General features: G+C 43.4%; 1 protein-coding gene and 1 long non-coding RNA gene across 7 annotated transcripts in view; both read left to right on the top strand.

The window, feature by feature from the left end:
• Positions 1-4,651: 4,651 nt before the first annotated feature.
• Positions 4,652-26,653, top strand: part of CCDC85A (coiled-coil domain containing 85A) — a 199,985-nt gene continuing 177,983 nt past the window's right edge. For 5 of the 6 annotated variants that reach the window (XM_032292080.1, XM_032292079.1, XM_032292078.1 and 2 more), the window contains exons 1-2: positions 4,788-5,568; positions 13,124-14,087. In XM_032292080.1, the coding sequence (XP_032147971.1) occupies positions 5,290-5,568; positions 13,124-14,087 (1,243 nt within the window). In that variant the 5' untranslated portion in view covers positions 4,788-5,289. Of the gene's footprint in view, positions 5,569-13,123; positions 14,088-26,653 lie in introns of all 6 variants that reach the window. The other variant, XM_032292076.1, reaches the window with a different exon arrangement.
• On the top strand, positions 14,094-24,554 carry LOC116560607. Its single transcript, XR_004273044.1, has 2 exons — positions 14,094-18,284; positions 18,317-24,554. It is a non-coding gene; the product is annotated as an uncharacterized LOC116560607 (long non-coding RNA).

Here is a 26,653-nt window from a genome sequence, read left to right as displayed (position 1 = left end):
GGTAAGAAATTGATGGAAGTCAGGTTAGTCAACAAATTATATTGGTTAAGTTTTGTCTAAATTACTAAAGTTGGCCCCAAAATTTAGACCTGAATTCCTAGAAGCCAGTGCAAAGAGAAATACGTAACCATTTGCAAAATTCAGTGTCCGTAGGATGAAAATTAGGTAGTTACCCCAAAGAACCACAGGGATTAGATGCAGTCTTTATAAGGCATTATGGGACATCATGAGCAATGTCCTCAATAGCATCCCTAATGGCACCAAGCAGTTCTTCAGAGCATGACAAAAATCTGTGTGGTATGGAGAAAGCAGAAAAGAGATTATTAAATTCTAGCTGGAGCTAAATGCTTTTGTTGGGATTGGATTGGATTAGTCTGAGCCTTTGCTTATATTTCATATAATTCAGCATTCTATTTTAGGTCCTGCACTAGAGGTATGCACTGGAGGTTATCAGAGTGGAGAGGGACACTCACCTTTGCCTCTGCCAGGGAAATGAGGGCTTATGCCAGGATCTGGAGAACATGATGCCTACTGAAGGATCTGGTGGGAAGTTATTCAGAAGGTAAAGGCAAGGAAGGCATTTCATGCATGAGAAAAGAGCATCAGTGTAGCACAGAGGTATACTGAATGCTGACAGGGAGCTAGGGGCAGTTTAGAACTGGAAAAGTATGAAATATGAGGCAATGTATGGTAGGAGGTGGAGCTGAAAAAGTAGGTAAGCATCAGACTGTGTTTATCTTGGATCTGCTAAGAAATGTAGCTTCATTCCACAGAAAGGTGCTGAGATGTCACCAAAGGGATTTAGTCAGGGGAGTTGTATCTGCTAACTATTGCATAGTAATGCTGCACAATAAATCTCCCCAAAAGTCAGTGGCTTAAACAACGGTCATGTCCTCTCACACACAGCTCTGTGAGTCTCCGAGCATGTCTCTGCTTCACGCTGCAGGTCTTCAGACTGAAGGAACAGCAGCTATTCAAGGTAAGCTCTTCTCCTAGTGAAGCGTGGAAAATACAGATGGGTGAGTGGGCAGCCAGAAGCTTTTTGAGACCTCTTCAGAGAAGGGGTACATTGTCAGGTGCACACAGATGCATTAGTACAGCAAGTCACAAGCTTGCAATACGATTTCCAATACCAGTGGGGAGAGTAGAAAAGCTGCCCCCTGTAGGGGAGGTGCTGCAATGTAACATGCTAGAGGGTGGTGGTAATTAATTTTATAGGGAAGTTGTGAAAAATTATGAGCAAGAATTCAGTCTGTCTCAGGGGTGAAGCAGCTAGACTTGACTTTTTGAGGTGATTCACTTCGGAAGTTGTGTGAAAAGCAGATTTGAGAAAGGTGATGCTGTAAGAGACCAGTGAGGAGGCTCAGGTGAGACTTAGTGAGAGCCTAGGCTGGACAGCAGTAAGCTGGAATGAAATAGAGTTGATTCAAAAAATCATATGATATAACACCATCAGGACTAAAGACTTAGGGTCACTTGTGGCTGGTTTTCAGAACCCTCCATTTAGCTTACACAGAGTTTAGATTGCGTAAGAAACTGCCAAGGTTTGCATAAGAAACTGTTAGTTGCCTACCTAATATCTATTTTATTCTTTCTTATTAAAGCAACTCTAATTTTGATTGTGACATTAATATACCCAACTTAAAAAAATGTCCTAGCTTCCCTTACAACTGGGTAGTGATCATATGGTAAGCTCTGCTTATTAGAACATAAATGAAATTCACTGGTCAATTACCAGAAAACTTTTTTTTTTTCTTTCTGAGACAGGGTCTCATTCTGTCACCCAGACTGGAGTGCAGTGGCACAATTTTGGCTCATAGCAACCTCCACCTATCAGGCTCAAGCGATTCTTCTGCCTCAGCCTCCCGAGTAGCTGGGATTAGACACGTGCCATCACACCCGGCAAATTCTTGTATTTTTAGTAGAGATGGGGTTTCACCATGTTGGCCAGGCTGGTCTTGAACTCCTGACCTCAAATGATCCACCTACTTCAGTTTCCCAAAGTGCTAGGATTACAGGCGTGAGCCACCACGCCTGGCTACCAGGAAAACTTTTTAAAGGGGCATGTTTCCCTTTGCAGTTGTTATTACTTTCTTCCTACCTTACATGTAGCTGGATGGCTAGAGTTCCAGCAGCCATGTTATGGACACAAGGCAATCACGTCAAAGAGGACTGAGCAGAGAGAAGGAGCCTAAGTTTTTGATGACTTCACAAAGACACCATACCAGCCCTCAGCTGTCTCGCTTTAGCATACCAGGTAGGTGAGAAAAAACAAATGACTTTTTAAAAGTGACTGTTTTATGAGTTTCTGTTTTTAGCAGTCAAGTGAAGCTCCTGACACCATACATGACCTTAGCAAAATGAAGCAACATGATTCATTCATGCAGAAAATTATTATTCTGAATCAATGACCAAAATTAGAAACATCAAAACCTTAAGATGATCTAGCTCAACAGTAAGCCAGTGTATATAATTTGTGGAGAATTTTTTTTTTTTTTTTTTGTTTGCTTTCCTTCTTCCTTGTCCTCCCAAGTCTAATTTCTTCTCTCAGCCAGCTATCTGACTTGTCATATCTATTAGGTGTTAACTGATCAGAGGGGGTTAGCAGAGAAGGGGGCTGGCTGTTTCATGTTAGAATAGGACTCTTGAAGAGCCAGTGATGGAGGAATAAACAGAAGTCCTCGTTCCTATTTCTAGACAAGAGGCTGCCCAATATAATATGTAGTATCAGTAATAATAAGGTTGTATTTCTGTAGGGTGGCTCGATCAAGCACTTCATGGATATCATATCATTAGCTGCCCCAGGGCCAGTAAGGTTGGATGATTTTGTTCTAGGACAAGAACAAGGAACAGAGATAGGACTTATCTTTTTCTGACTTTCATTTTCCCTTTCTGTGACTGGCCTTAGAAACTGTATTGAGCAGAGCCTTCTGTGGGCATGAGAGCCCCTTGGAAGTGTCAAAGAAAAATTGTATCCAATATAGTTAAACAGACAAGGGGGATTTATTCAAGACTTTTTCAGTAGGGAAGAGAGAGAGAGAGGGAGAGTCAGCTCCACTGGAACAGAAGGAGAGGAGTTAGCAGAAGAACAGTGGAGGAGATTAGGGTGGGAGGTTGGTCAACGTAACGAGCCCATTTGTGTTTCCTAATTGAAACATATTAAAGTTAGGCTCCTCCTCTCCACAAAGACTGGGAGATAGGGACCCTATTTTCCTGGATGATTATATTCCAAAGGGATGCGTCACAGATCCCTGAGAAAGGCATTCCTAGGCTGTAAAACCCAGCAGGAGGCTGAAACATTTACATGTCAAAGGGTCAGAGGAAACATTTATCAATGGAAGTTTGCTAAAGTAAATACTCTGAGAAAAGGAAGGTCAGTGGCCTCCAGTTAGGAAGAAACCTGTCTAAAGTTTAGTCAAGCTGAGGGGAATGTTAAGGCCATCTTGGTCACAGGTAAGCAGTACCGCCTTTCCTTGCCTCTCCTGGGAGCCGGGTCTCAGTGTCCCTAACAGGGGACACACACCGACCGGTGGGTGAAGGGACTGATTTGGATTCTCACCCTACCAGATAGAGATTATTCCCTTTGCCCTCTGGTTAACTGAAACCTGTTGGGGATAGATCCTTGCAATTTTCCGGCCCTGCCCCCCTGGAAATAACACGCCAGGGTCAAGGGCATCCACCTCTTTAGGCAAAAGGCATGTTTTCAGCCCAGAGACGATTCCACCCAACTTTACAAGAGGATAGCCCAAAGATAGAAGCCAGGGACTCAGACTTCCTCCTTCCAGAAATAACCATCATAAAAAAGCCGACCCAGTAATCGCCTGGCAGCCTGCGGCATAGAAGAAAATGGAAATCTCCTTGGCTGGCATTTCAGCTTGCCTGAGGGGGCTTGCTTTGCTGGGAGGGGCGGTGACTGTGCTGACCTTAAAATCCAGGTCTCAGGAAGCAGGAGATGAAGGTACTTTATTTTCGCCTAAAGGCTTTGATATTTTTCAAATAAAAAATTTAAAAGATCCAGTACCTTCTCGTGAAGCTTCTTCATAAAGTAGTGGATTTTTAGAAAAGACAAAGGCCTAGGGGGGAGGTGAGGGTGAAGGTGGGGGGTGGGGATGAGTAGTCCCTAAAGAGTAGTGCCCTGATGCCTCTTTCCCCCTTTATCAGACCATTTGGATTTTCCTAAGCTCCCCCTTCCCCCGACCCTCGTTTTTTCCATTTGCATCTCCTCCCATTCTCCAAAGTGCAAATAGCTGGCTATTTTTCAGGTCCTGCTACCCCATCTTTCCTGATCCCCGATCCCTCCAAATACCGAGCACCTCGCATTTGGGTCAGCAGCTGTTTCCCCTGCCTGGTGACAAGCCGGGTGTGTAGAGGGCAGAGGAGGGAGCTTCTTCCGCCACACGGTGGCGCGCGCGAGCCTCCCAAAGCCCGGCAGCCACGGCTCCGCACCTTCTACCCATTCCAGCCCCACCCGCGCCCGGGCGCAGAAGGAGCCGCGCCCCCAGCCCTCCCGGGCAGGATAGCGGGGAGCGCACCTCGGGGGCCCGGGCAGCGGTCGCGTGGCAGCTGCGTCCGGCCCACGCGGGAGCTGCTGCGGGTGACGGGTGGCCCCAGCTCCAGGCTCCTCCTCCAGCCGGTCCCCCACCCTCTACCCCTTTTCGACTCTGCTCTGCAAATCGAAGGCTTCTCGGAGCATCCTAGGAGCGGCCGCCGGCGAAGCAAAGGCAGCAGGCGGAGCGCAGCAGCCTTCGGGCAGCCGCGGCGGCGGCGTCGCTAGAGCTGCCGGGGAGGCGCCGCGGGGCCCGGCGCGCCCTCCTCAGCTAGGAGAGGGGAGAAGCCGGGGGCTGCAGCTGGGCAAGGGGGAGGAAAGTGCGTGTACGTGCGCGCCTGTGTGCGAGGCAGAGAGTGCGAGGGGCTACAGCCTCGGCTCCGGGCGAAGGAGAAGGCAGGGGAACGGGGGTACAGCCTCCAGCCGTCCCCAAGGCTTTCCCGCGGCGGCCCCGGGCTCCCCAGAGCCTCTCACCATGGACTTGCGCGGAGTTGGGACGGGCCTCCGCAGCAGCGCGCGGGTGGCTGCCGGGCCCTGGGGGAGCGCGGGCGCGCGCGCGGGGATGGCAAGGTAGGATGGCCACCCAGCGCGACCCCCGCCGCCCCAACCCAGCGGCCCCTGGGCGGTGCCGCTGACTCGCCGGAGCGCACAGGGGTGTGGGCGGAGGCGGCCCCGCCGCGCCCGCGCCTTCGGGAGTCGCCTCGCCTCTTCCACCCACTCGCACCTGCCACCGCGCGTATACCATGTCGAAGGCGGCCGGAGGCGCGGCGGCGGCGGCGGCGGCGGCGGCGGCGGCGGAAAGTTGTTCCCCAGCCCAGGCCGGCTCGTCCGCGGCCGCGCCCGTGGAGGACCTGTCCAAAGTGTCGGACGAAGAGCTGCTGCAGTGGAGCAAGGAGGAGTTGATCCGCAGCCTGCGGCGCGCCGAGGCCGAAAAGGTGAGCGCGATGCTGGACCACAGCAACCTCATCCGCGAGGTGAACCGCCGCCTGCAGCTGCACCTCGGCGAGATCCGCGGCCTCAAGGTGAGCGCGGGCCGGGCGGGGAGGCGCGGCGCAGCGGGGAGCGGGGTGCCCAGGGGAGGCGGGGCCAGGCAAACTTTCCCTCCCTCCCTCAACAGGTGATCCTCCCCTTCTCCCGGTCGGCATCCCCTGCCCCCAGTCCCCAGCCCCTGTGAAACTTTTCCAAACTTTGGACACATCTGCTCCCCTCCTCTCCCCTGTACGCGCTTGTGTCTGGCTGTTCGAGGTGCACTGCGGCAGGAGGCACGCACGCGGAGGACGCTGGAGAGCAGGGAGGGAGGTGAAGGGCCCGCGAACCTTTCATTTTTTAGGGAGGCTGGAAAGTCAGTGCTCGGGGAGCCGGGTTTCAGTCAGTGAGGGGAAAGGCGAGTAAAGGGGTGAGTCCAGGGGATCTTCGCCTTGGAGGGTTGGGGATGCGGCTGCCCTGGACCGCCAGCTCTTGGGCGGGCAGAGGGTGACGAAGGGCGCCACTGTTAGGGAGAGCGGCTGGCAGGGCGCCACCCTCAGAGCCGTCTTGTGTCACCGGGTACATAGGAGCTCAAGCTTTGCCTTCACGTCTTCTACCAACTCCTGTGCTTTCCTTCTCGCCGAGTTTGGAAGGCGTCGCCTGGAGTTGCCTTACTGCCCTTCTCAGTTAACCCTCTAGGTTGACTGGGGAAAAAAGGGAGGAGCCAAGAGACTCAGCATGGAAGGAGCAGGGTTTCGAAAGGTTACCCCAAGGGTAGGTCAGTGCTGCTTTCTTTTTGAGCCAGCACCCCTGCCACCTTTTTCTAGGAAAAGAGAGAAAATGCCCCCCCCTCAAACCCACTAACTTTCTTTTCTCCTTGGAGAGCACCTGGTCTGCGAGCAGTGTGCCTGCCCGGCTGCAGCAGACGGGTGGCCGGGAACCGCCCTGCTGGCGAGCACCGCAAACTTCCTCTCCTTCCAGCTAGCGCCGGTGCCTCCTGGTATTCCTTCCTCTCATTGTTCTGTTTTGTTTATAGGAAGCCAGACACAAACGAAATCACTGTAGGGACGTCAGGAAGAAAATTCCCGAAGGCACACGCTGTTCTTTTCCCCTCTCCACTCCCACCCCCACATATCAGGCAGTAGATGCTGTTCCTGAATCGCCTCTGTGCTCCAGCTCTGGGATTCTGGGGCAAGAAAGAGTGAGAAGGGTGGAATGCCCGAGGCCCAGCTGTGTGCCGGGCCCAGTTCAGGTGGAGATCGCCCACTCCTGAGGCTGGAACTCAATGTCATGTAGTCCCTAGAGTGGGTGCAGGTGGGAAGTTCCCCAATTCAGAAAAATCCCCAGGCTTGCTCTCTCTCCCTTTGGTTTAATTCATTACTAACAGTATTTATTAAGTACCAGGCTCTTTGGGGAATAGAGGCAGGCTGGTGTAGTTAGGAAGATGATCTCAGGTGGGGTTGAATTCTAGAAACCTCATTTGCCAGGAGGTTGAGCTTGGGTAATTACGTTCTCAGATCCTCATTTTATTCATCAATACAATGCAATGATAACTATTTCTGAGGGTGTTATGACAAGTTATTTTTATGTAGGGGAAGGTTTAATACTTGACTATAAAATGGTAGTTACTCTCATCAGGAGAGGACATAAAAATCTACGGCTGTGTGTCTCCAAGATCTGGATTTCTTAGGGAAAGCTGGACAAGGGGGCATTACATTAGTTTGTCACCTTCTAATTTGAGCTTCTTCCATGGTTTGAACTATAGTGTGACTTAGAAGAGTTGGAAGAGTTACTATTACATGTTTTAATAATATGAAGCATCAACATAATAGCTCAGAAACACTTGAATTTCCTTGAGGTTGTGTGGATTGACTGTGTGTGAGGGTCTATGTTTGGGTAGGGGAGGGGGATGGTAGAATGGGTCGGTGGAGTGCCTGGGCTTCATTCCAGTAGCTTCCTGTAGAAAAGTAGCTATTAGGCCAGCTAAGGGCACTTACACCCAAGTAGGAAAGTCTTGTGATCTAGATTCATGACCTGGCATTAAATGACTTTCCAATCTGCTTCCTTATCAAGTTCAGAAACAATGGGGGCAGGTTGCTTTTTAATGTAGCCTCTACTCCTCTCATGTCATCCCTGGGCAGCTGCAAGGAGTAGACTCCCAGGCTCCTGGCCCACCCCGGAGGGTGCTGTGGTTTTACTCTTTGGAGAGGCCAGCCTTCTCCCTTCTCTATTTTGGCTTAGAGCTTTCTTGGACATCATAGTAATCCATAAATGTGGTTGACTGAATAAATGATAAGTACATTTAGTTATTTTGGCTTAACTGGAAGAAAAGAAGAAATCTTTTTTTGTTAAGGGGGGCATCTGATGGCTTGTCACTCTTAGTTGAGAACTATAAATATAGGGCACTGAAGACCATAATACTTTTTTTTTATGCCTCTTTCTATGAGCTGACTTTGAAATTGCATCTAAATATTTTTAAGGCTACTAGGTGTTATTGTAGCTATGGACACAGGAGATGGCAGCATTAATTCTTTGCTTTCAGGGGCCTGTGGCTGGGTCCTAGCCCTGACAGACTTGTTTTTGTTTAAACATTTAGGGGCCAGGGCTGTGTAGGGGCCCTGAGAAGTAGAAAGATAAAGGATTTGGATTCTGACAATTTGGGCAGCTTTGGCAAACTGTTAAACTCTCTGTCCCTCAGTTTTCTCATCTACTCATGGGGACTTTAATTCCTCATGTGGTTTTATGAGGATGAAATATACCATAGATGAAGAAGCCCCAGTGAGGTTAGCTAGCTTTCTCAAGGTCACACAAAAAGTGTTCAAAATAGGCCCGCTTTCCTTTTCTTTTGGTGAGTTGACATTCTTTGCTTGGAAGGGGTAGAAAAGGGAGATTCCAGTTAGGGTTATGTTGGAAGGAACTGGATTCCTGAGAACCATGTCTTTGGACTACTGAGCATATACCAACACTTCAGGCTGCTCTGATCCAGTATCCCAGTTGGGGGCTGATTTGGGGGTGAATCTCTGTAGATTTGTTTTCTGCATTGCATTAATTTCCTTCTTTGGTCCCTAACCCAACCACCCATCTACCCACCACCCTGCTCTGCAATGAAGCAAAATAACAAATTAAAACAATTATTTAACTGAAGATATAGTACTTCATCGTCTTCAGGCATAAATTAGAACTTTGGTTGGTGTGCAACGAAGTGGTCTTAAACTTTTAAAAGTCCATTTAGACACTTGGATAATATCTGGTGGCCTGTGGCAATGTTAAAAGGACACCTAGTGTTTTGCAAAAGAAAGCCCAAGCCTTAATGAGGCAGATTTGAAGAAGCTGGTTCACAAGGTTATTATGAAGCTGGTTGCTTAGGTGTTCATCAGAAGGCGAAGGAAATAGCTCAGAACTGGATAGTAAATAATATTCTCAAGAAAACTAATAATAGAAAGAAGGAACTGTGATACAGAGAAGGGAGTGGGCCAATACCCACTCCTATCTCCTCCATCTGGAGTGCTGAGAACTGTTATGCTTCACTCCCTTTGGAAGAGGCATTAACTCCGTGAAGCCCAGGGTAGCACCAGTCCTGTTTACTTTCCAGCTCTAGAGAAATCAGGAATAGCTGTAGAATAGTCAAAGGGAAATATTTTCAGCTGGAAATTTATTTAGACGAAAGAGAACATGACTTGAGCTTGCCAGGATTAAACTAAATGTTGAATACGTTTTGGAGCTTAGATTAATTTTGTTTAGTGTTGTTTTCTCCAAATATCTACAGCTTCTGATTTCCTGTAAAGCATCAGTATCAAGGGATAGTTTATTCTCTTATTCTTGTAGACTCTGACATAGCTAGTGCTTGCTGAAAACAATAAGGGGAATTCTTCTCAGTTGCTATAGCTGTAGGCTGTTTTGGCCAGAGGCTTGGGCCTTTACAGCTAGTGCTCGACTTACGACCATGATTGGTTCCGACAGACCAGTCGTAACACGATTTGGTCGTAAGTTGAGTAGGCTATATGCACGCGGAGATGGTAGTGCTGCCGGAAGCTGGTCCACACTGTCGTACACCCAGCTGGGCAACGTTTGCGCTGCCAGACGCAGAGCAGTTGTGGCTAGCTATTGTGGTCGTAAAGTTGAGTGGTCATAAGTTGCATAGGTCGTAAGTCAATCAATACCTGTATTTCACTGATCAGTCCATAAACACATATTGAGTGTCCACTGTATGCCAGGCACCATGCCAGACGTGTCACATATTCAAAGAAAGACTTTTGGAATAGACCCTGCCTTCCAGAAGCTAAGATGTCCACATTAGAAAGGAGAAAAAATTGATGCCCAGCGATTGTTCTAGCTAGAGTGTGATACAGGCTTTAAGCAGTGAGTGGGAAAGTTACTTCATCCATCCATTCATCCATCCATCCATCCATCCATCCCTTCATTCATTCATGGTGCTGTTCTGTGCCAGGGGAAACTTCTCAGAGGAATCTCTCCTCTTAGGTTCATATGGGGTAGAAGATGATATTTTCTAGTTGGAATGCACAGACAAAATCACAGCTCATAATTAGCTGACAGCTAAAGGTGAAGAGGTTTTCAGGTCTGGCGACCTGGCTGAGGGGTTTATTCATTTTCCCATTCAAAGGGGAGGTGATGGGGATTGATAAACAGAAGAGGCAAAACATGCAGGGGGTATTTTTGGTGGTTTTTCTTGACAAGGTCTCACTCTGTTGCCCAGGCTGGAGTATATTTTCATCTTGGCTCACTGCAACCTCTGCCTCCCAGCTTCAAGTGATTCTCCTGCCTCAGCCTCCTGGGTACCTGGGATTACAGGCATGTACCACCACGCCTGGCTAACTTTTGTATTTTTTAATAGAGATAGGTTTTACCACATTGGCCAGGCTTGTCTTGAACTCCTGACTTCAAATGACACCCCCCCCCCAACTCGGCCCCCCAAATGGTTTGGATTGTAGGTGTGAGCCACTGTGCCCAGCTGGTGTTTTTTTGTTTGTTTTTAATTTCGACTTTTATTTTAGATTCAGGGAGTGTATGTGTGGGTTTGTTACCTGGGTACACTGTGTGACGTTGAGGTTTTGGGTATGATTAATCCCATCAGCCAGGTATTGAGCATAGCATCCAATAGTTTTTTAACCCTTACCTCCCTTCCTCCCTCCCAGTAGCCCCCAGTTTCTGTTGTTGCCATCTTTTTGTCCATGCTGTATACGCTTCTTCCTAAGGCCCCAACATTCACTCCCATGACTGTCAGGAGGTGGAGGGATGTGGTTGACAGGTGTTTCATAATTTGTTTCTTAGTCCTAGTTAGGGGCAGTGTTAGAATAAACCTGAGTCTGAGGAAATTCAGTCCCCTTTCTGAGTACCTCTAGTTCTGGATTGGATGATGGCATCTCAAGACCAGAGATTTTGAGGCTTTTTGAAGCAGAGAAATCTTAGGGAGCAGCCCTGTAGCTGCCCCTATTTCATCCTTACCAAACGACAGTTCTTCAAGGAACTACTGGCTCCTTGACTGCATGCATAAATGGAGAATAGGCGGAAACTCCACTAGTCATTTTAAAAATTCCTTGGTTTCAGGTGTCTACACTGGGAGTGCTGTGTTCTGGATACACAGAAGTAAATAGATGAGTAATAGACAATTAGAGAAGTAAATAGACCGTTCATTCTAGACTATGTCTCCTCTGTTGTCATGACTCTAGAGAAGATGTAGTCTAGAATGAATGATTACACTCACGCATTTGTGCTTACAAGTTTTGTAGTAAGTCTGAGGGATGATGATAGACTGTAGATTGTGGGTGGACCTTCTATAGAACGGTTTCTATGGGGAAGTAACCTATAAAATGAGACAGGATGGTTGTCTAGGCTGGGGAGAGCATTCCAAGTGAAACAGGGAAAGGCTTTGCCCTTTGAGGACCTGAAACGCAGCCTCAGTGCGTGATGGGGAGGGCTGCTTCCACCTTCTCCACTGCTACCACACGTCCAAGCCACCATCATCTGCCTCTACCTGGACCAGTGCAGGAGCCTCCTTGTTGATCTTGCAGCTTCTATTTTATCCTGACCCTCCTTTCTTTCCTGCCCCACCCAAGCCAGTGTGTTTTCCACACCTCTATAGAGATTCCTTATGAAAGGAATCATGTAATGTCACTCCTCTATCCTCAGCTCTCCGACAGCCCAAAGCCTTTCCTGTGGCTGACCACGCCCTGCATATTCTGGGCTCTGATGCCCCTCCGCCCCCTTTCCCATATCTGTTGACTTGCTCTCTGTTCTTTAGGCACGCTGACCTCCCTATGTGGAGCTCTTGCTCTCACGCTTGCTCTCAGAGTTGTTATGCTTGCTCTCTCTCTGCCTGGGTTCATCTTCACTCACATGTTGGCTCCTTCATTCCACCCAGGTCTCTGCTCAAATGTTTCCCTTCTCTGTAGAGGCCTCTTTTCTTGAAAAAAAGTATTCTTTAGCCTGCTTCAGTTTTCTTTCCATAGCTTTTCCCTGCATGAGGTTATGTTCTACGTGTGTGTGTGTGTGTGTGCGTGTGTGTGTGTGTTTTCCAGTCTTTCTCACAACAATAAAAGCTGTAGGATGTCAAGGTCTTTGCTGTGTCCACTGATATGTTCCTACCACCTGGACTGGTACCTGGCATAGTAATGGATGCTTACTGAATATTTGTGAATGAACAAATGAATCATCATTCATGCAGGAGAAGTAGGCTAAGTCAGTGCATCTGGGGCCTTGTGAGACTTAAACGATACAAAGTGGACATTGTATCCTAAGGGACATGAGTTTAAAGGATTTCAAACATGGGAATGACAAGATGAGTTAAATTTTGGAGTTAGAGTTCCAAAGCCTTGTTTGGCTTTGAAATGGAAAGTTGAAGGAGAAGGAGATGGCAGGGATGACCAGGTTCATATGAAGAACAATGGAACAGAAAGAGGTGGCATTTGCTGAGAGGTGCAGTCTGGGGAGAGTGGTTTCTTAAAGTTCAGTGGCTTGAGGTAAGTGAGAGATGCCTGGGAGATGTCCAGGTGGGTGTGGCAAGTAGGGCTCGATGTGCAGGGTGGAAATGCCACTAGAGGGCAATTGTGCTTTTCCCTATGGGGAATTGGGGCTGCACATTACATGCCAGGCTGAAGATCTAAGCAGTGCTTGCTGTTTGTTCTGTTGAAAGGTCTGTTGTCTCAGGACTTTTAAGCATTTCACAGGTCACAAGCAGTTATTTTTCTTTCTTGGGAACGGGGCAGGAGAGCCTTGTTTTTTCTAGTGACTGATTTCTTGTTAATTGACTGGTTGCTCCCTAACTACTGACTGGATGACCTTGGACAAGTGAAACTTTGTGAGGTCTAGTTTCCTCTTCTGTAAAAATCCATAATAATTATTATCGCCTAAATGTTTTAGTACAAATTAGATGACAGAATGCAAGTAAAGTATCGTACAGGGATAGAACTGATACTTAAGTTAGTTTAATTTTGATGGACAGCTACAAATCTTCAGCTTCCTGCTGCTCCCTCACCTCTTCCCCTAACCTCACAGATAATTCACCAATTCCAGGCTCTCTCCCTTTCCAGGAAGTCTAGCCTGCTGACACCTCAGATGCATACCTCCCTTAAATGGCTGTCTCTCTCTTTTCAGGATATCAACCAGAAACTCCAGGAGGACAACCAGGAACTGAGGGACCTCTGTTGCTTCCTGGATGATGACCGGCAGAAAGGCAAGAGGGTGTCCCGGGAGTGGCAGAGACTGGGTCGCTACACTGCCGGGGTGATGCACAAGGAAGTGGCCTTATACCTGCAGAAGCTGAAAGAGCTGGAGGTGAAGCAGGAGGAAGTGGTGAAGGAGAACATGGAGCTCAAGGAGCTCTGCGTGCTGCTGGACGAAGAGAAGGGTGCGGGCTGCGCCGGCAGCCGCTGCTCCATTGACAGCCAGGCCAGCCTGTGCCAGCTCACGGCCTCCACCGCGCCCTACGTGCGGGATGTGGGTGACGGCAGCAGCACCTCCAGCACCGGCAGCACTGACAGTCCAGACCACCACAAGCACCATGCGAGCAGTGGCAGCCCGGAGCACCTGCAGAAGCCCCGGAGCGAGGGCAGCCCGGAGCACGCCAAGCACAGGAGCACTAGCCCCGAGCATCCACAGAAACCCAGGGCCTGCGGGACCCCAGATCACCCCAAAGCACTCAAAGGACCTAGCCCGGAGCACCACAAACCCTTGTGCAAGGGCAGCCCCGAACAGCAAAGGCACCCGCATCCAGGGAGCAGCCCCGAAACGCTGCCTAAGCACGTGCTGAGTGGGAGCCCGGAGCACTTCCAGAAGCACCGGTCAGGGGGCAGCCCTGAACACACCCGGCACAGTGGAGGGAGCCCGGAGCATCTTCAGAAACACGCCCTCGGGGGCAGCCTAGAGCATCTCCCCAGAGCCAGGGGCACCAGCCCGGAGCACCTCAAACAACATTTTGGAGGGAGCCCTGATCACAAACACGGAGGCGGCGGTGGAGGAGGTGGAGGCAGCGGAGGAGGCAGCAGGGAGGGCACCCTCAGACGGCAGGCGCAGGAGGACGGGTCACCCCATCACCGCAATGTCTACAGTGGCATGAACGGTGGGTCAGTACGTGCTGGGGCGCTGCTTGGGCTGGGAAACTCAGCAGATAGTTATAAAAGATTACGGGCTTTCCAGCCATGTGAGAGAGTGCAGGTGCTGGCTAGGGAGTGGGTATGGGGAAGGAGCAAACGTTGGACCCAAAATCATGATGTCGGGTTCTTCTCCTCCATCTGTTTTTATTTTATGCAGTTATCACTCAGCCTGAAGAAGGTTGGGGATGAGAGGTGGTGGGAGGGAGAGGAACAGTAACTCCTTAGGACCCTGAGTTGTCAAGGTGAAATCTGTGGTATTGGAGATAAAACATAGAACCATTCTAAGAGTCTTTCACCTTAAACCTGAGCATTTTCCTAGTGGTGTGTTGTTTCCTGCAAGGGCTTGCTTGTGGAATGGTTGCCAAAAGGTTTTTGAATTCAGTTAATAGGTTATGTACAAGAAGAAATGAATATTTCTTATGAAAAACCAATAACATTAGAAAAGAAATACGATGTTCCTAAACAGGCTTGATGCTGGTTTGCCCAAATGCCTATAAATATGCCTGACTTTTCCATGAGGATTTTTTCCATTGTGTTGGGGGTCAGAATTTGTGAAATTTCTTTACATTTAAAATGCATCAGCTGATTCCTTTTTTACTCACTCAAAACACACCAACACTATCACTGAACTCCCTTATACATATTCCAAATAATACGTGGTTTTCCATTGCAAGAGACATCTTTCCTGGTTGGTTGAATGTACCTTTTTAAAATGTACAGATGTGCTTGGACACTCTTTTGGTTTCTAAATCATAACATCTGCTGCACTTGCTGAGGCAGTGCTAAACCTGGGCTTTTAAACCTTTTGGAAGAAGTTCAATTTTCTGGATGTTGGATCTGAAACCACTTCGAACTTGAGAGAGAGAAAAAAATGATTTCTTAAAGAATAAAAACCAAAATAAACTCCACAATCCTTTTATGTTACCTTTGGTTGAGTTGGAGCTAAAATGGTTGATTTTATAAACTGTGGGTTTTTTTTTAATTGAAAATATCTGAGGGTTTTTGCTTTATTTAAAAGGTGCTCTGGAGTCTGCAGCCAACTCCAAGCAGTAATGGAGGAGGCTGCCAGTTTTAGCAGTGACAAGAAGAGTAAATTTTCAATATTGTATTTGGGCATTTACCTGTTGGATTCCATTTTATCCTAATCCTTTTCTCATAGTGCTGAAAATTGACTCCTGAAACTTGACTTCGAATGCAAGCCATGTTCTTTTAGGTACAAATGGAAATAAAAAGTTTGGAAACATGGGAGGCCACTGCTTTATTGTTGGATGTTGGATCTGAAACCACTTCGAACTTAAGAGGTGGAGGCTCAGAGAAGCCAATTCACCTGTTGCATTGAGGCTTCCTGGCTGGTGCCTTTCCAAGGTTGAACCTTCACTAACTGTTGCCAAGAGCTGTGGAGATGCTGCCCCCACCCCCACCCTATTGCTATAGACACTCTTGGCTACCCAATTCTGTATAAGAGATGCAAGTCATTCAAAAAGAAAGTTTGGCTATGTTACTATCATGAGATTGGTCATTGGCCATGAAGCTTGTCTTTGGAGGGGGGATAATAGAGTCATGGGAAGGTAAAGTTAATGATTTTTCCATTTCTTGATTACTTTTTGATGAGCTTGAGAAGTAAATTATAAGGAAACTTTGTATCTTAAACTAAAAAGAAAATATTAGGGGAAAGTTGATCACTTAAAAAAACAATTTCTCTTTACCAAAGGGCTCCTTTATCTAAAGAACTCCTCTAGTTTAATCATCATTTGACTTGACTTCTAAGAAAAGTTTTTAGTTGCAGCTTTTAAACAGTGCCTTGCATGGTAAGTAAGGTGTATCTCCTGGTAAAGATGACAGTACATCGTAGCTTATTGATTACCTGGTACAGATAAACTTAGTGGGGCAGGTAATTGTTTCTTAAAATTTAACAATTTAATTTAGTTAAAACTGATGTAATAGAATGATACTGTAGTTGAAATCTTATGTCTACTTCAAGTTTTCTCATTCTTGAGTGACCAATCTTATGCCGACAGTTGATATCCTCAGAGTATATTTGCAGTGCATTTGCATTACATTTTAATTTCAGTAATTAATTGGAAAATGAAGTGGCACAATGAGATGTCTATGGATCATCAGCCTATAAACATGGGCATTGGTAACTTGTATTTATCCTGCTGTTACAAATTAATTTTTGATATGGATGGTAAGACCTGCTTTTCTGTATTTTTAAATCCTCACACCGTTTATTCAAGTCATTGGTGTGTAAATAGACAGGAAGCAATATCAAGGTTAATTCAGAATTGCAGATTTGCTGACTCATTTCCAGAGTCATTCTGCTTGGGGTTGGTGTGAAATATGAGTGTTTAGGATGAGCACTTGCATGTTTTTACATGAACAAAAAGCAGGTAAAAACTAATGGGAAGTGTGTGTACATTATGGCAAACTGAAACAGAAATGAAATATACATTGGCAGGAAATTGTCCTACCTGTAAAGATATGCATTCCCTCACAAAACACATACATATACACACTGAGAGAACATTAGTGAAAAAGATGGCTATTTTAGTTGACAATGCCTTGAGCATTTGTTAATCTACTTGTGCTTATAATTACAAACTCAGTGGATGAAATAGTTGAACATGTTAAAGAGTTTTTTTGGGTGAATGCAAAGATAAATTTTAGCTGTTTTTCCTCTCTTAAAAACATCTTAAGTCTGTAGAATAATTTCTTAATTAGTAGGTGTATAGAAAACAACAAAAGCAAAAACAAATGAAACTTTTAAACAAACCTCCAAACTACACAAAATTCTCAAGAATGCATTTAATTCTGTAGAAGTTATTGTTCAATGGTTTCTTTCTAGTTTGTGTAGAGTTCCATTTTCAAATAGGAAGTAGATTCAACACTTATCACATCTAGACATTACTGCATTTGTCCATTCAAGTTGCTTATTTCAGATTTGTAAATTAAGTAATTAAATAACCACTGCTATCTATAAATGTTTTTAAACTGACAGCCTCAAGTATTGAGAATGGAGGTTTCAACCCTTACTTGATTCCATTGACATTCAAGGGTGAATGGAATTTTCTTAGGTGAAAGTGTTTGCTTCCACAATGTAAGGAAGGAGTTTTGCTTCCAGATCCTAGCTGGCAGGCCTTTGCTTTAACAGGTAACTATTTAGCTCAGGTCATGGATGTCTTGGATGATTTAGGTTCTTCTAGCAATAGCTCTGTTTGTTATTGCCCTTCAAGACGAAGAAGATTCTGATGATCAGAGATCCTTACAAGAAGTTCCCCCACCAGATACAGTGAATGCAGAAGAAAAAATGGTGAAAATAATTTGATTTTAATTCTAGAAGCACATATTGCTGGCTACTGCCAAATAAGAAGGAACAATAGACAACAAAACGATACTCTTCATTACCTTTTTTCTTCTTCTTAAAAAAAAAAAAGGAATTGTTTAGTCATCCTGGTGGGTCTGATTCCCTTTGCCTTGTTAGAGCAAGTTTCAGTGAACGGTAGCATTGTGCCCTCCTTAAACATCACTCTAGCCAATGAGAGCAAGCATGAGGAAATCATTCACTTGCATTGAACAGGGTCCATTTAGACCTACTTTGGTCTTGCTGAATAGAGTGTCAGGGTTGTAAGTCTTCCTCCTGAAAGCTTCCTATTGATTCTTTTCTTGTTTTGTGAGGGTATCTCTCAAGATTGAAAGAGTAGGCTGTTTCTCTCAACAACTCTTCTTCTAGTTCAGGGTTTCTTTACAGCTACACTATTATTATTTTGGACCAGATAATTCTTTGTTGTGAGGTGCTGCCTTATGCATTTTAGTAGGAGTGTTGGCAGCATCCCTGGGCTTTACCTCTGAGCATCCCCCCTAGTTGTGATAATAAAAAATGTCTCCAGACACTGTCAGTGTTTCAGGGTGGAGGGTAGTCAGAATGCCTCTGGTTCAAAACCATTGCTTTAGAGCAGTGGTTTTCAGTCTGGTCGCAGATTAAAATCACTGTGAGAGCTTTGAAAAAATGCAGGTGACTGAGCCCTGCACTGCACTCAGAGATGCAAATTGAGTTGGTCTGGTGCTGGGCTTGGGCACTTTGCAAAAAGAGCTCCTCAGGTGATTCTAATGAGCGGACCAGTTGAAAATCATTGCCCTCAATGAGAGATTTTTGCTTAAGATGAGTTGCTGTGAGTGGAAGTTTTAAACACTTAAGTTTCCTGAGAGGAAGAAAAGCTAACTTCTCCTTTTCCTTTGCTTAACTCCAGAACTGAGAAGGATGGACCCCAGCTGTTACCATAAAACTTCATTCCATTCTAGACTAAAGTTGTCTACTAACATACTGTTTTAGGATATGGGTTGAAAATTTGTGTTTTTTGATGGGTGGAGTTGTTAGGCTAATTTGGGGGAAACTCTGGCATATGAGAGGTTTATGACTGCTTTACTTTTTAAAGCCTTCACATCCAAATAGAAAAAGAAGAGCACTTGAGTTTCTAACCTATTTACGGCAGATGTCGGTGCACTGCTTGCAATGCTAATGCATATTTCCCGCAAGAGAATATTGTATTTCAAATCTCCCACTTTATAGGTTTCGCCCTGAGTTTTAGGACTGCTCCTTATCCTCTGTTGAAGTTATTAATGAGTAAACAAAAAATGTTGATAACACAAAGTGTTATCACCCCTGTCTATGAGGGGTCAGATAACCTGCATTTGGAAGACCCCAGCAGTATTTCTCTGCAGCAGGATTGTCTGTAAATTGAGTCGTGTGCACTATAGCATGAATAATTGCTCTCATAAATCTTTTATTTTGCTTAAGAAAAGTCAGAACATCACTTATGAATGAATTTGGACAATAGAAATTGAGTGTCTCCTGGGAGAAAAATTTTGACAGTTGCAGTTATGGAATGCCAGAATTGGCTTTAATTGAGCCTCTCTGTGTGCATTTTCTATTGTGTGAACTGACAGATGGTTAAAGAAGTAAATAATGGCTTTTTTTCCTCAATCTTGAGTACTGTAATTTGGTAACCTTATATGCACTTTGATGAGACATTGATTTAAGGTTTTGATAAAATTAATTTATTATACCATGCTTGCATTTGCAAAGCATATTACATTTATCATAGGATACATTTTGACTTAATGATATAGAAAGCTTAATATTGAAAATGTAGTTTGTTTAAGAAAATTGCAGAATATCTCAGAGGCAAACTATTGGAAAACCTAGGTGGCTTAGAAAGATATTTTTTAGCACAATGTAAGGTTTTCAACTCTGCTGACAATGATAGCATGATGCTATAAATGTAATTTAAATCTGGAGGGTCATTTTCATCTTCTTCTTAAGATTGCCCGTCTGTCTGTCTGCCAGCATTGTGTGTATATATATGTACATATGTTTACATACATTTCTGTAACTTTAATATTGCCTCTGCACAATGCCAAACATTCAGTTGATTTCTGTTTGGTCAAGCATATGTTCAAATGTATCTAGCATCCCGTCACATAAACTAGTTGCTGCCGTAAAGTAAACCAAGAATCTCTTTCAACTGATTATAATCCTGTTCTCTAGACTCAATTGAAGCTAGTGAAATGTTTATATCTTCTGGCTCATTGCAACTTTTCAAAAGATATAATAGAAAAAAATGTGACCATTGAGTTAATGATGCATTTATTATTTCATTTTACCTGAAATAGTTGAGAACAAAGGATGTCGGGAAGTGGTAAGCTATGGTGAGTTATTTCATCAGGTCACAGCTTTTCACAAGTGTCAAGTGAATACACATACATGAATACAAATGCCTAAGTACGTGAATAAGTGAATGCAATACAAATACAAAATGTGTAGGGTTATACAGTTAAGTCGTAGTAATGAGGCATGGGGGTAGGGATCTTAGTTGAGCTCCACTGGTCAGAAATAAGAGTGTAAAGTCAAAGTTTGCCAAAGCTTTAAGAAAATAAATAATTATAATGTTTTACTTGTGTAGCAACTTTGGGCCAGCGTATCTGTGATTGGATTTAAGTTTTCCAGGCTTAAATGTATCACCGTAGGCTCCATGACTTACTTTTGATATTTAGAGATAGAACTGTGGATTCCTACATTAAATGGCCCTGTATGAATATTCTTTCTAAAATCTCCTGAAAATAGATTTCTAGTCACTTCTAGTACTGCCATGATGTCAGCTGCACTCTTTCCTGACCTCAGCAGGCCTGACTTTAACCCATTTTCTCAATGTTTATAAATTCTTTTCTGATGTTTCCAATGGCTGGTCATAGCTTGGGAATGCAGATAACTGCCCTGCTTAGAAATGTTTTTAAAATAAGGATAAATGATCATGAGGTGTCCTTCTAAGAGTAAACTACATGAGCTTCAGTGCGTATTCCACATGCCATAGGTATTTTAGCTTTTCAAGTTTCATTTTTGCTTGTTTTCTGAGTCATGATTATATTTCAGATAAATGAGGCACTATGTTTCTATAATATTATCAACTCACACATTTGCTTCTTGGATACGTTGGTATAACCAAGTTGCCCTTGATAGTATTTTAATATGTAGCATTTATGGTGAGCATTGAGCATATTTAGAAAAAATGTTTATTTGGAATTTGATTCTGGGACATAGTAAGAATAGTTTCATGTTTTGAAATGGGCTGATTTTTAAGAGTGCTAGGAAATTTGAGATTCAATATCAAGAGTAGACCTTGGGACACTTGAGAATACAGACATGAAATCTCAGCTTTAATTTATAAGGCTCTAATCTGCAAAAGAGTGAGGTTCAAGTTACTGCTGCTCCTGAAGCAAATTGCTTTCTCTTGAGAGTGCCATTCAAGTGTTTCCAATAGAAAGAACCTGTGCTCTTTCTTAGATAGAGGATTCTTTAGCAGTAGAGAGGCAGAAGAGGTGTTTTTGAAAAGGGAAAATGGCAGAGGAATAGCAGGTTACATTGCCATCCTTATAAGGGCAATACTGGTTTGTTGTTCCAAAGATAAAAGGCAGTAACTGGGTTATTCACAGATGGCTGTTCATTTACCATTTTTACGTAATAAAAATTACGTGTATTATGGAATTTTTGTCTCAAATCATTATGGAAGAATACAAGAAGTCTTGGGACTGCGTCCTGGCTCTGGATCAAAATTAGGCACATATTCAATTACTGGATGAATTATATCTAATAGTTTTAATTTGTTTATTTAAAAGTTCATCAGAACCTTAGTTATTTAGGCCTTCTGTAGGCTTCTTTATGAGACAGGACATATCTAAGGGAAAAAGAGTAGATTTGGTAATTTTTCAAAAACTATATTTCATTTATTTCATCTCTCTCTCCACACACACACCCCATTTGGTGTTCTTGTATGTATATTTCAGAACTTTAAGTGCATTACATTTAAAGATAGTGAATGACTTCTTTTTATACCTCCTTCCCCTTCATTTCAGCCATATGAAGGAAAGTGAATCCTTTAAACATTTTAAAATCTGGCAAACAAAATATTTATAGCACCAGTTTTGCCTGCTGGTGTGGTTGAGGGGTAGAATGTTTAGATTAACTTTGGAAGATCAGGCATTTGACAGTGGTCTCTGATACTCCCTGAGTGAGTTAGCTTTTCTAGTGAGATCTAGTCAGATATAGTCCTCATTGCATTAAACTCAGAATTTTGCCTTCTAATCTTGATTATAAAGAAAAGTGAAAAGTCTTCTCATCTTTCTCCTAATTATTGAGGGACTTTTTGGCTTTTAGGAAATCCCTGATCTGGGCTGTATGTAGCTATAACTTTCTAAGTGCCCCTAATTGCTGGTTCTTAAAAAATGTTAAAATGCATGAATTGCTTTTGGTGGCATGGTGTGTGTTTCCTTATCAGTAGGAAAGACAAAACCCAACTGGTAGTGAATATGCACATGCCTATTTATGTATATGCATTTATTGATGTATATAGTTATAGTTATTTATTCAGTTGAGAATATATGTATATAAATGCTAAAGAATAGAAAGACATAAGGACAATGTAGTTGCATTTAGTTTAGAACTTCATAGAATCATAGAACTTAAAGTCATAAAGTATACTCTACGATTAGAGCTGTGACGTACTCAACCCTCCCATGTTCTGAATGGAACAGTTGACTTCCAAAGAAGGTTAGTGAATTGTCCAAGGCCAGATGACAGTTAGTAGAGGACTAGAAACTATCAAGCTGACTCCCAGGGTACGGAGTCAGTTTTATAAAGAAGACATTTATTCTAGACGTAGAGGCCACTTGAAGTAGAGGTAATGGTAATGATAAAGACCCTAAATGTAATAATAAACCTGTTTTTCTCAATTGTTGTTGGAAATCCCAGATAACTAGAGGCGTGCAGTGACAAGAATGTGAGGCAAGATGAGTATCACTAGCCTCCGGCTTAGAAAAGTACCAAAGAAGACCTGGTGATCTATTAGGTGAGCTCAGATCTATTGCCTGGAAACCTCTGATTCAGCCAGATGGGACACACAGTTTACAGCTGGATGGACAACTACCAAAATGCATTTTGAATGGAAGGAGTATCCCTATTCCTAACCTGGAAGTCCAGCAACTTTAGTATCTTTTCTGCTGCCACTACATCCACTCACAGCTTTTTGATGATGTCTAGCAAATCTCACTAACCTTGCCTTACCCCCAACCATGAACCTCATATGGGAAATCTTTGTAACCATAGCTTCATTCTCCTGATCAAACATCACCACATGCTTATAGGACTTAACATACTAATTACAGCCCTTTACTCCCTATGCATATTAGTCACAATACAACGAGGAACATTCACGTACTACATTAACGGTATTAAACCTTCGTTTACATGAGAAAATACATTAATACTTATGTATCTTGCACCTATCTTCCTTCCACACAGACTCTCCTCACCACAAGGCCATATTCTTTCCAGATAAACATTCTTGAGAAGATGGTCTGACTAAGACTAAGATCTGGTCCTTACGTAGCCACTTGCATTCACAGCCAAAGTACTGTGTGTCTAGGAAAGTGTTGGTTTCTGGAATGCAAGAAACAGAAGGGAAAGAGACCAGGAGCAAAGGGATGGGCCAGATGGCAACACCAACTGCTCTCGAGGAGTTGTGTTTTTAATAACTCAGCTTACTGCAAACAAAACTAATTAAGCCAGTTATTCTGATTTATGCTACTATAGGCAGAAGTAAAGTACACTTACATTCCCCTTTTGATGGCATTTAAAAGGTCAAAATACCTGAGTTGCAGATTTTTGTTCATAGCAGCCTGGTCTGTTGAACCGCTCTTGAGAATTCAAATTAACCAAGCTCATTAATTCAGCATCTCTTCTGTTTCCCTAGACAGCAAGTACCAATTCGCCCATCCACCCAAACAAAATAATAAGACCCTGAAAGGCAAGTCATTAGTCGTATCTGCAGATGATGGATTAGATGTGATTTAACAGGAAAGTGAGGTAAGAGTCACTTCCTTATAGTAAGGAAAAGAGAGTGAAGATAACAGACAAAGGCAATTGAGAGACATCAGTTTTTGAGGGGGATGCTGTGAAGAATTTAAAAGAATCTGTTCGGCTGTGCATGTTGTAAATGGTCTATGTTGATTGGCAGGGCAGTCCTCTTCACTGTTACAAAAGCTGACCAGAATTACTCTGGTTATGGAGTCTTGGGAGAAAGTGTCTGAATTTAGATGCTTATTTTACATATGAGGACACTTATGAAGAGAGTACATTTATAATTATGATCAATTTGAGGTCTAGGAATAAACATTATCCAGGTGGTTTGCCATGAATAGCTCCCCTAGTATACTGACTTTCATGAGAAACAGTTTGGAATCAAGCTTTTCAAAATCTGTGGAAGAACAGGCTTGAAAATTGTGTGTGTGTGTGTGTGTGTGTGTGTGTGTGTGTATCTCTTTAGTACTTAAATGGAGATAAAGTCTTCAGTCCCTTGCTCTCAAACTATGTACCATGTGGTTTTCATCTTTAATTTCTTTGGCTTTTTTCCCCTTGCAGTCTCAAAATTGCCCACTGTGGGGTTTATTGGTCTAGCACATAAATCTGTCTTCAATGGAACCATTTTTGTTAGAGTCTATACAGCCAGGTATACAGCAGACATTCATTTGAAAAAGAGAGCTAAGCTGGTTTGATTATTTCTATTAGCAAAGCATATGTAGTTATTTTTACATTTTGAGCATCCCTGTGAACTTTCACCCATATGTTAAGGAAATATGTGTTACCTAGAATTGGCATATGGCATCTAAACTTTATTTACAGCTTTACAGCAATGAAAAACAATTTTATAAACCTTCTTTAGATAAATTCTATTTTAATTATGAATAAAAATGACATTTATTTAAAATATGTTTAAAACACTTTAAAATAATTGACTTAAATTCCCATGGAGTTTAAAAAGAATGATGTAATACACCAACTACCTGAAGGGCTTAATGATGGCACACTTACCCAGCTGGAGTTTTAGATTTGGAAATGGCTTTGCCACTTTCTTGCTATGTGGCCTTTAGCATACTATCAACCTTTGTGGACAAAATATTTATCCATCAGGCAAGGGGCTTGGAATAGAGATTTTCTGAGTTAGCAGTACCAGAATTTAGATTTCACAGGTAAATAAAACCTGAGAATAAACTGGAATTGCCAACTTTTTACTTCATTAGGTATAGATGGTAAAATAATCATCTGCTAACATCATAATTTCACAAAAGAAGATCCTTTAAATGTTTAAAATCAAAAATTACATATATTTAGTAAAGGGCAATCTTTTTCTCCAAAGAAATAGTGATAACATTGTATTCTTACATGGCTCTTCATTGTTTTGGAATGATAACCTATAATGAAGTGTTTGGATTCCTCAGTGCAACACAAAGTCCAGTTATAGTGCTGAACATGTTTTAAGACCTTATTTTTTTTAATCCCAGCCATCATAGAAAGTCTAATTTCGCATGGATTTGTATATTAATAGAAACCAGAGTGTTAACTCAGTTTTACTTAGGCAGGTTCTGGGTAAAGAAGCCAGAAACTGCATTCCATGCCGCTTCCAACTTCTTGTCCTTCCTCTTACCAGGAAAGGAAGAAAGGAGACTCATTTACCTGTATATCTAATTGGCTTGGATTGGCCACTCTGCTCCCTACCTGCTACTCACCTGACTTCCTCCAGGGATTGTGCACCTGTGCCTGGACTTCTGACATGGAACAATGAGGATGTGTTTGTTCTGACAAAAATTCTGTGTATAGGTGGAAAGTTCACCATGCACGGCATGACCTATAAAGAACCATTGTTCTAAATACTCTCTGCACTCCTGTGCCTGGTTGGGAACCTGTCAGGATTGCAGCAATTCATCTAGCAATATCAGAATCAACCACATCTTCTTTGAAGCACCACAGTGATGAGTCTGAACATTTCTTGGGAAACAGAGAGCTAAAGGGACTATAGTAGAAGTGACTTGGGATTTGTAATTTGTATACTTCTAAAATTTGTGGATAGTAGCTTTCTTTTGCTTGGTCAGGTCTCAGATGGCAGACTACAAATGGACTGGCCATGTGTATAGCATGGGCATTCTATGTCTACTTTCTCATATTTCTTCACGTTCCTTTAGGATAGGTCTCTGGAAAATCAGAGAGAAGGATTTTCCTTTCTACTCCATTGTAGACTTGATTTTCTTAGGTCTCTTTACTGTCTTTGTACTGGATGAGAGAGTATGGCTTATCAATTCAAGTTTGGAAGAGAGTAATCTAGTGACAAAACAGTGGCACCAGGCTCTTCGTATGTTTTAGTTATGTCCCATTTAAATGGGTTTTGATGATTTTTTTCCTGGAACCTTTGGGCAAAAGACAAGACATTTTCTCCTTTCTTTGGCACTTTACTTCTGTTACTTTACAGCTGATACTTGAACTAGTTTGGAGTAAGGCTCTTCAGTGAAATGGGGAGGGTAGCATTAACTGAAGGGAAGGGCAAAATCTATGGCAATTTCATTATAAATAATTGTGTTGACTAATTAGTCAGCCATGCATGCTAAATAATGTCAGGGATAATAGAGATTTATTACAACAAATTAAAGGCTAATCAGAGTGTGTCCAGAGATAAACAACATAGTAAAAGAAACATAAGTGGAAATAAGGGGAAGCATGAGCTGATAAGACTTATGGATGTGGGCAGTAGTAGGAAGCCAAATTCTGCTTGTATCTCATTTGCTTTGTATTTATCTGCACTGTTCCATGTGTAGATGAGAGATTGAGAATAAACACATACTCATTTATTTAACAAATACTTATTGTGTATTCCATGTGGGTACAGCTTGGTAGTAGGTATTGTGTGAGGTGTTCATGCTCTGACATGTCCATGTGAGGAGGTAAGTAACAATAAAGATGTGTGGTTAAGAAGCAAATAGCCAGGCGCGGTGGGTCATGCCTGTAATCCCAGTACTTTGGGAGGCCAGGAGGGTGGATCACCTGAGGTCAGGAGCTCAAGACTAGCCTTACCAACATGGTGAAACCCCCTCTCTACTAAAAATACAAAAAAATTAGCTGGGTTTGATGGTGGGCATTATAATCCCAGCTACT

Source organism: Sapajus apella, unplaced genomic scaffold (assembly GCF_009761245.1).
Source record: "Sapajus apella isolate SASKATOON/1434 unplaced genomic scaffold, GSC_monkey_1.0 scaffold26, whole genome shotgun sequence".
Taxonomy (NCBI): Eukaryota; Metazoa; Chordata; class Mammalia; order Primates; family Cebidae; genus Sapajus; species Sapajus apella.
Note: the sequence above shows the minus strand (reverse complement) of the source record. Positions and strands in the feature narration are given on the sequence as shown.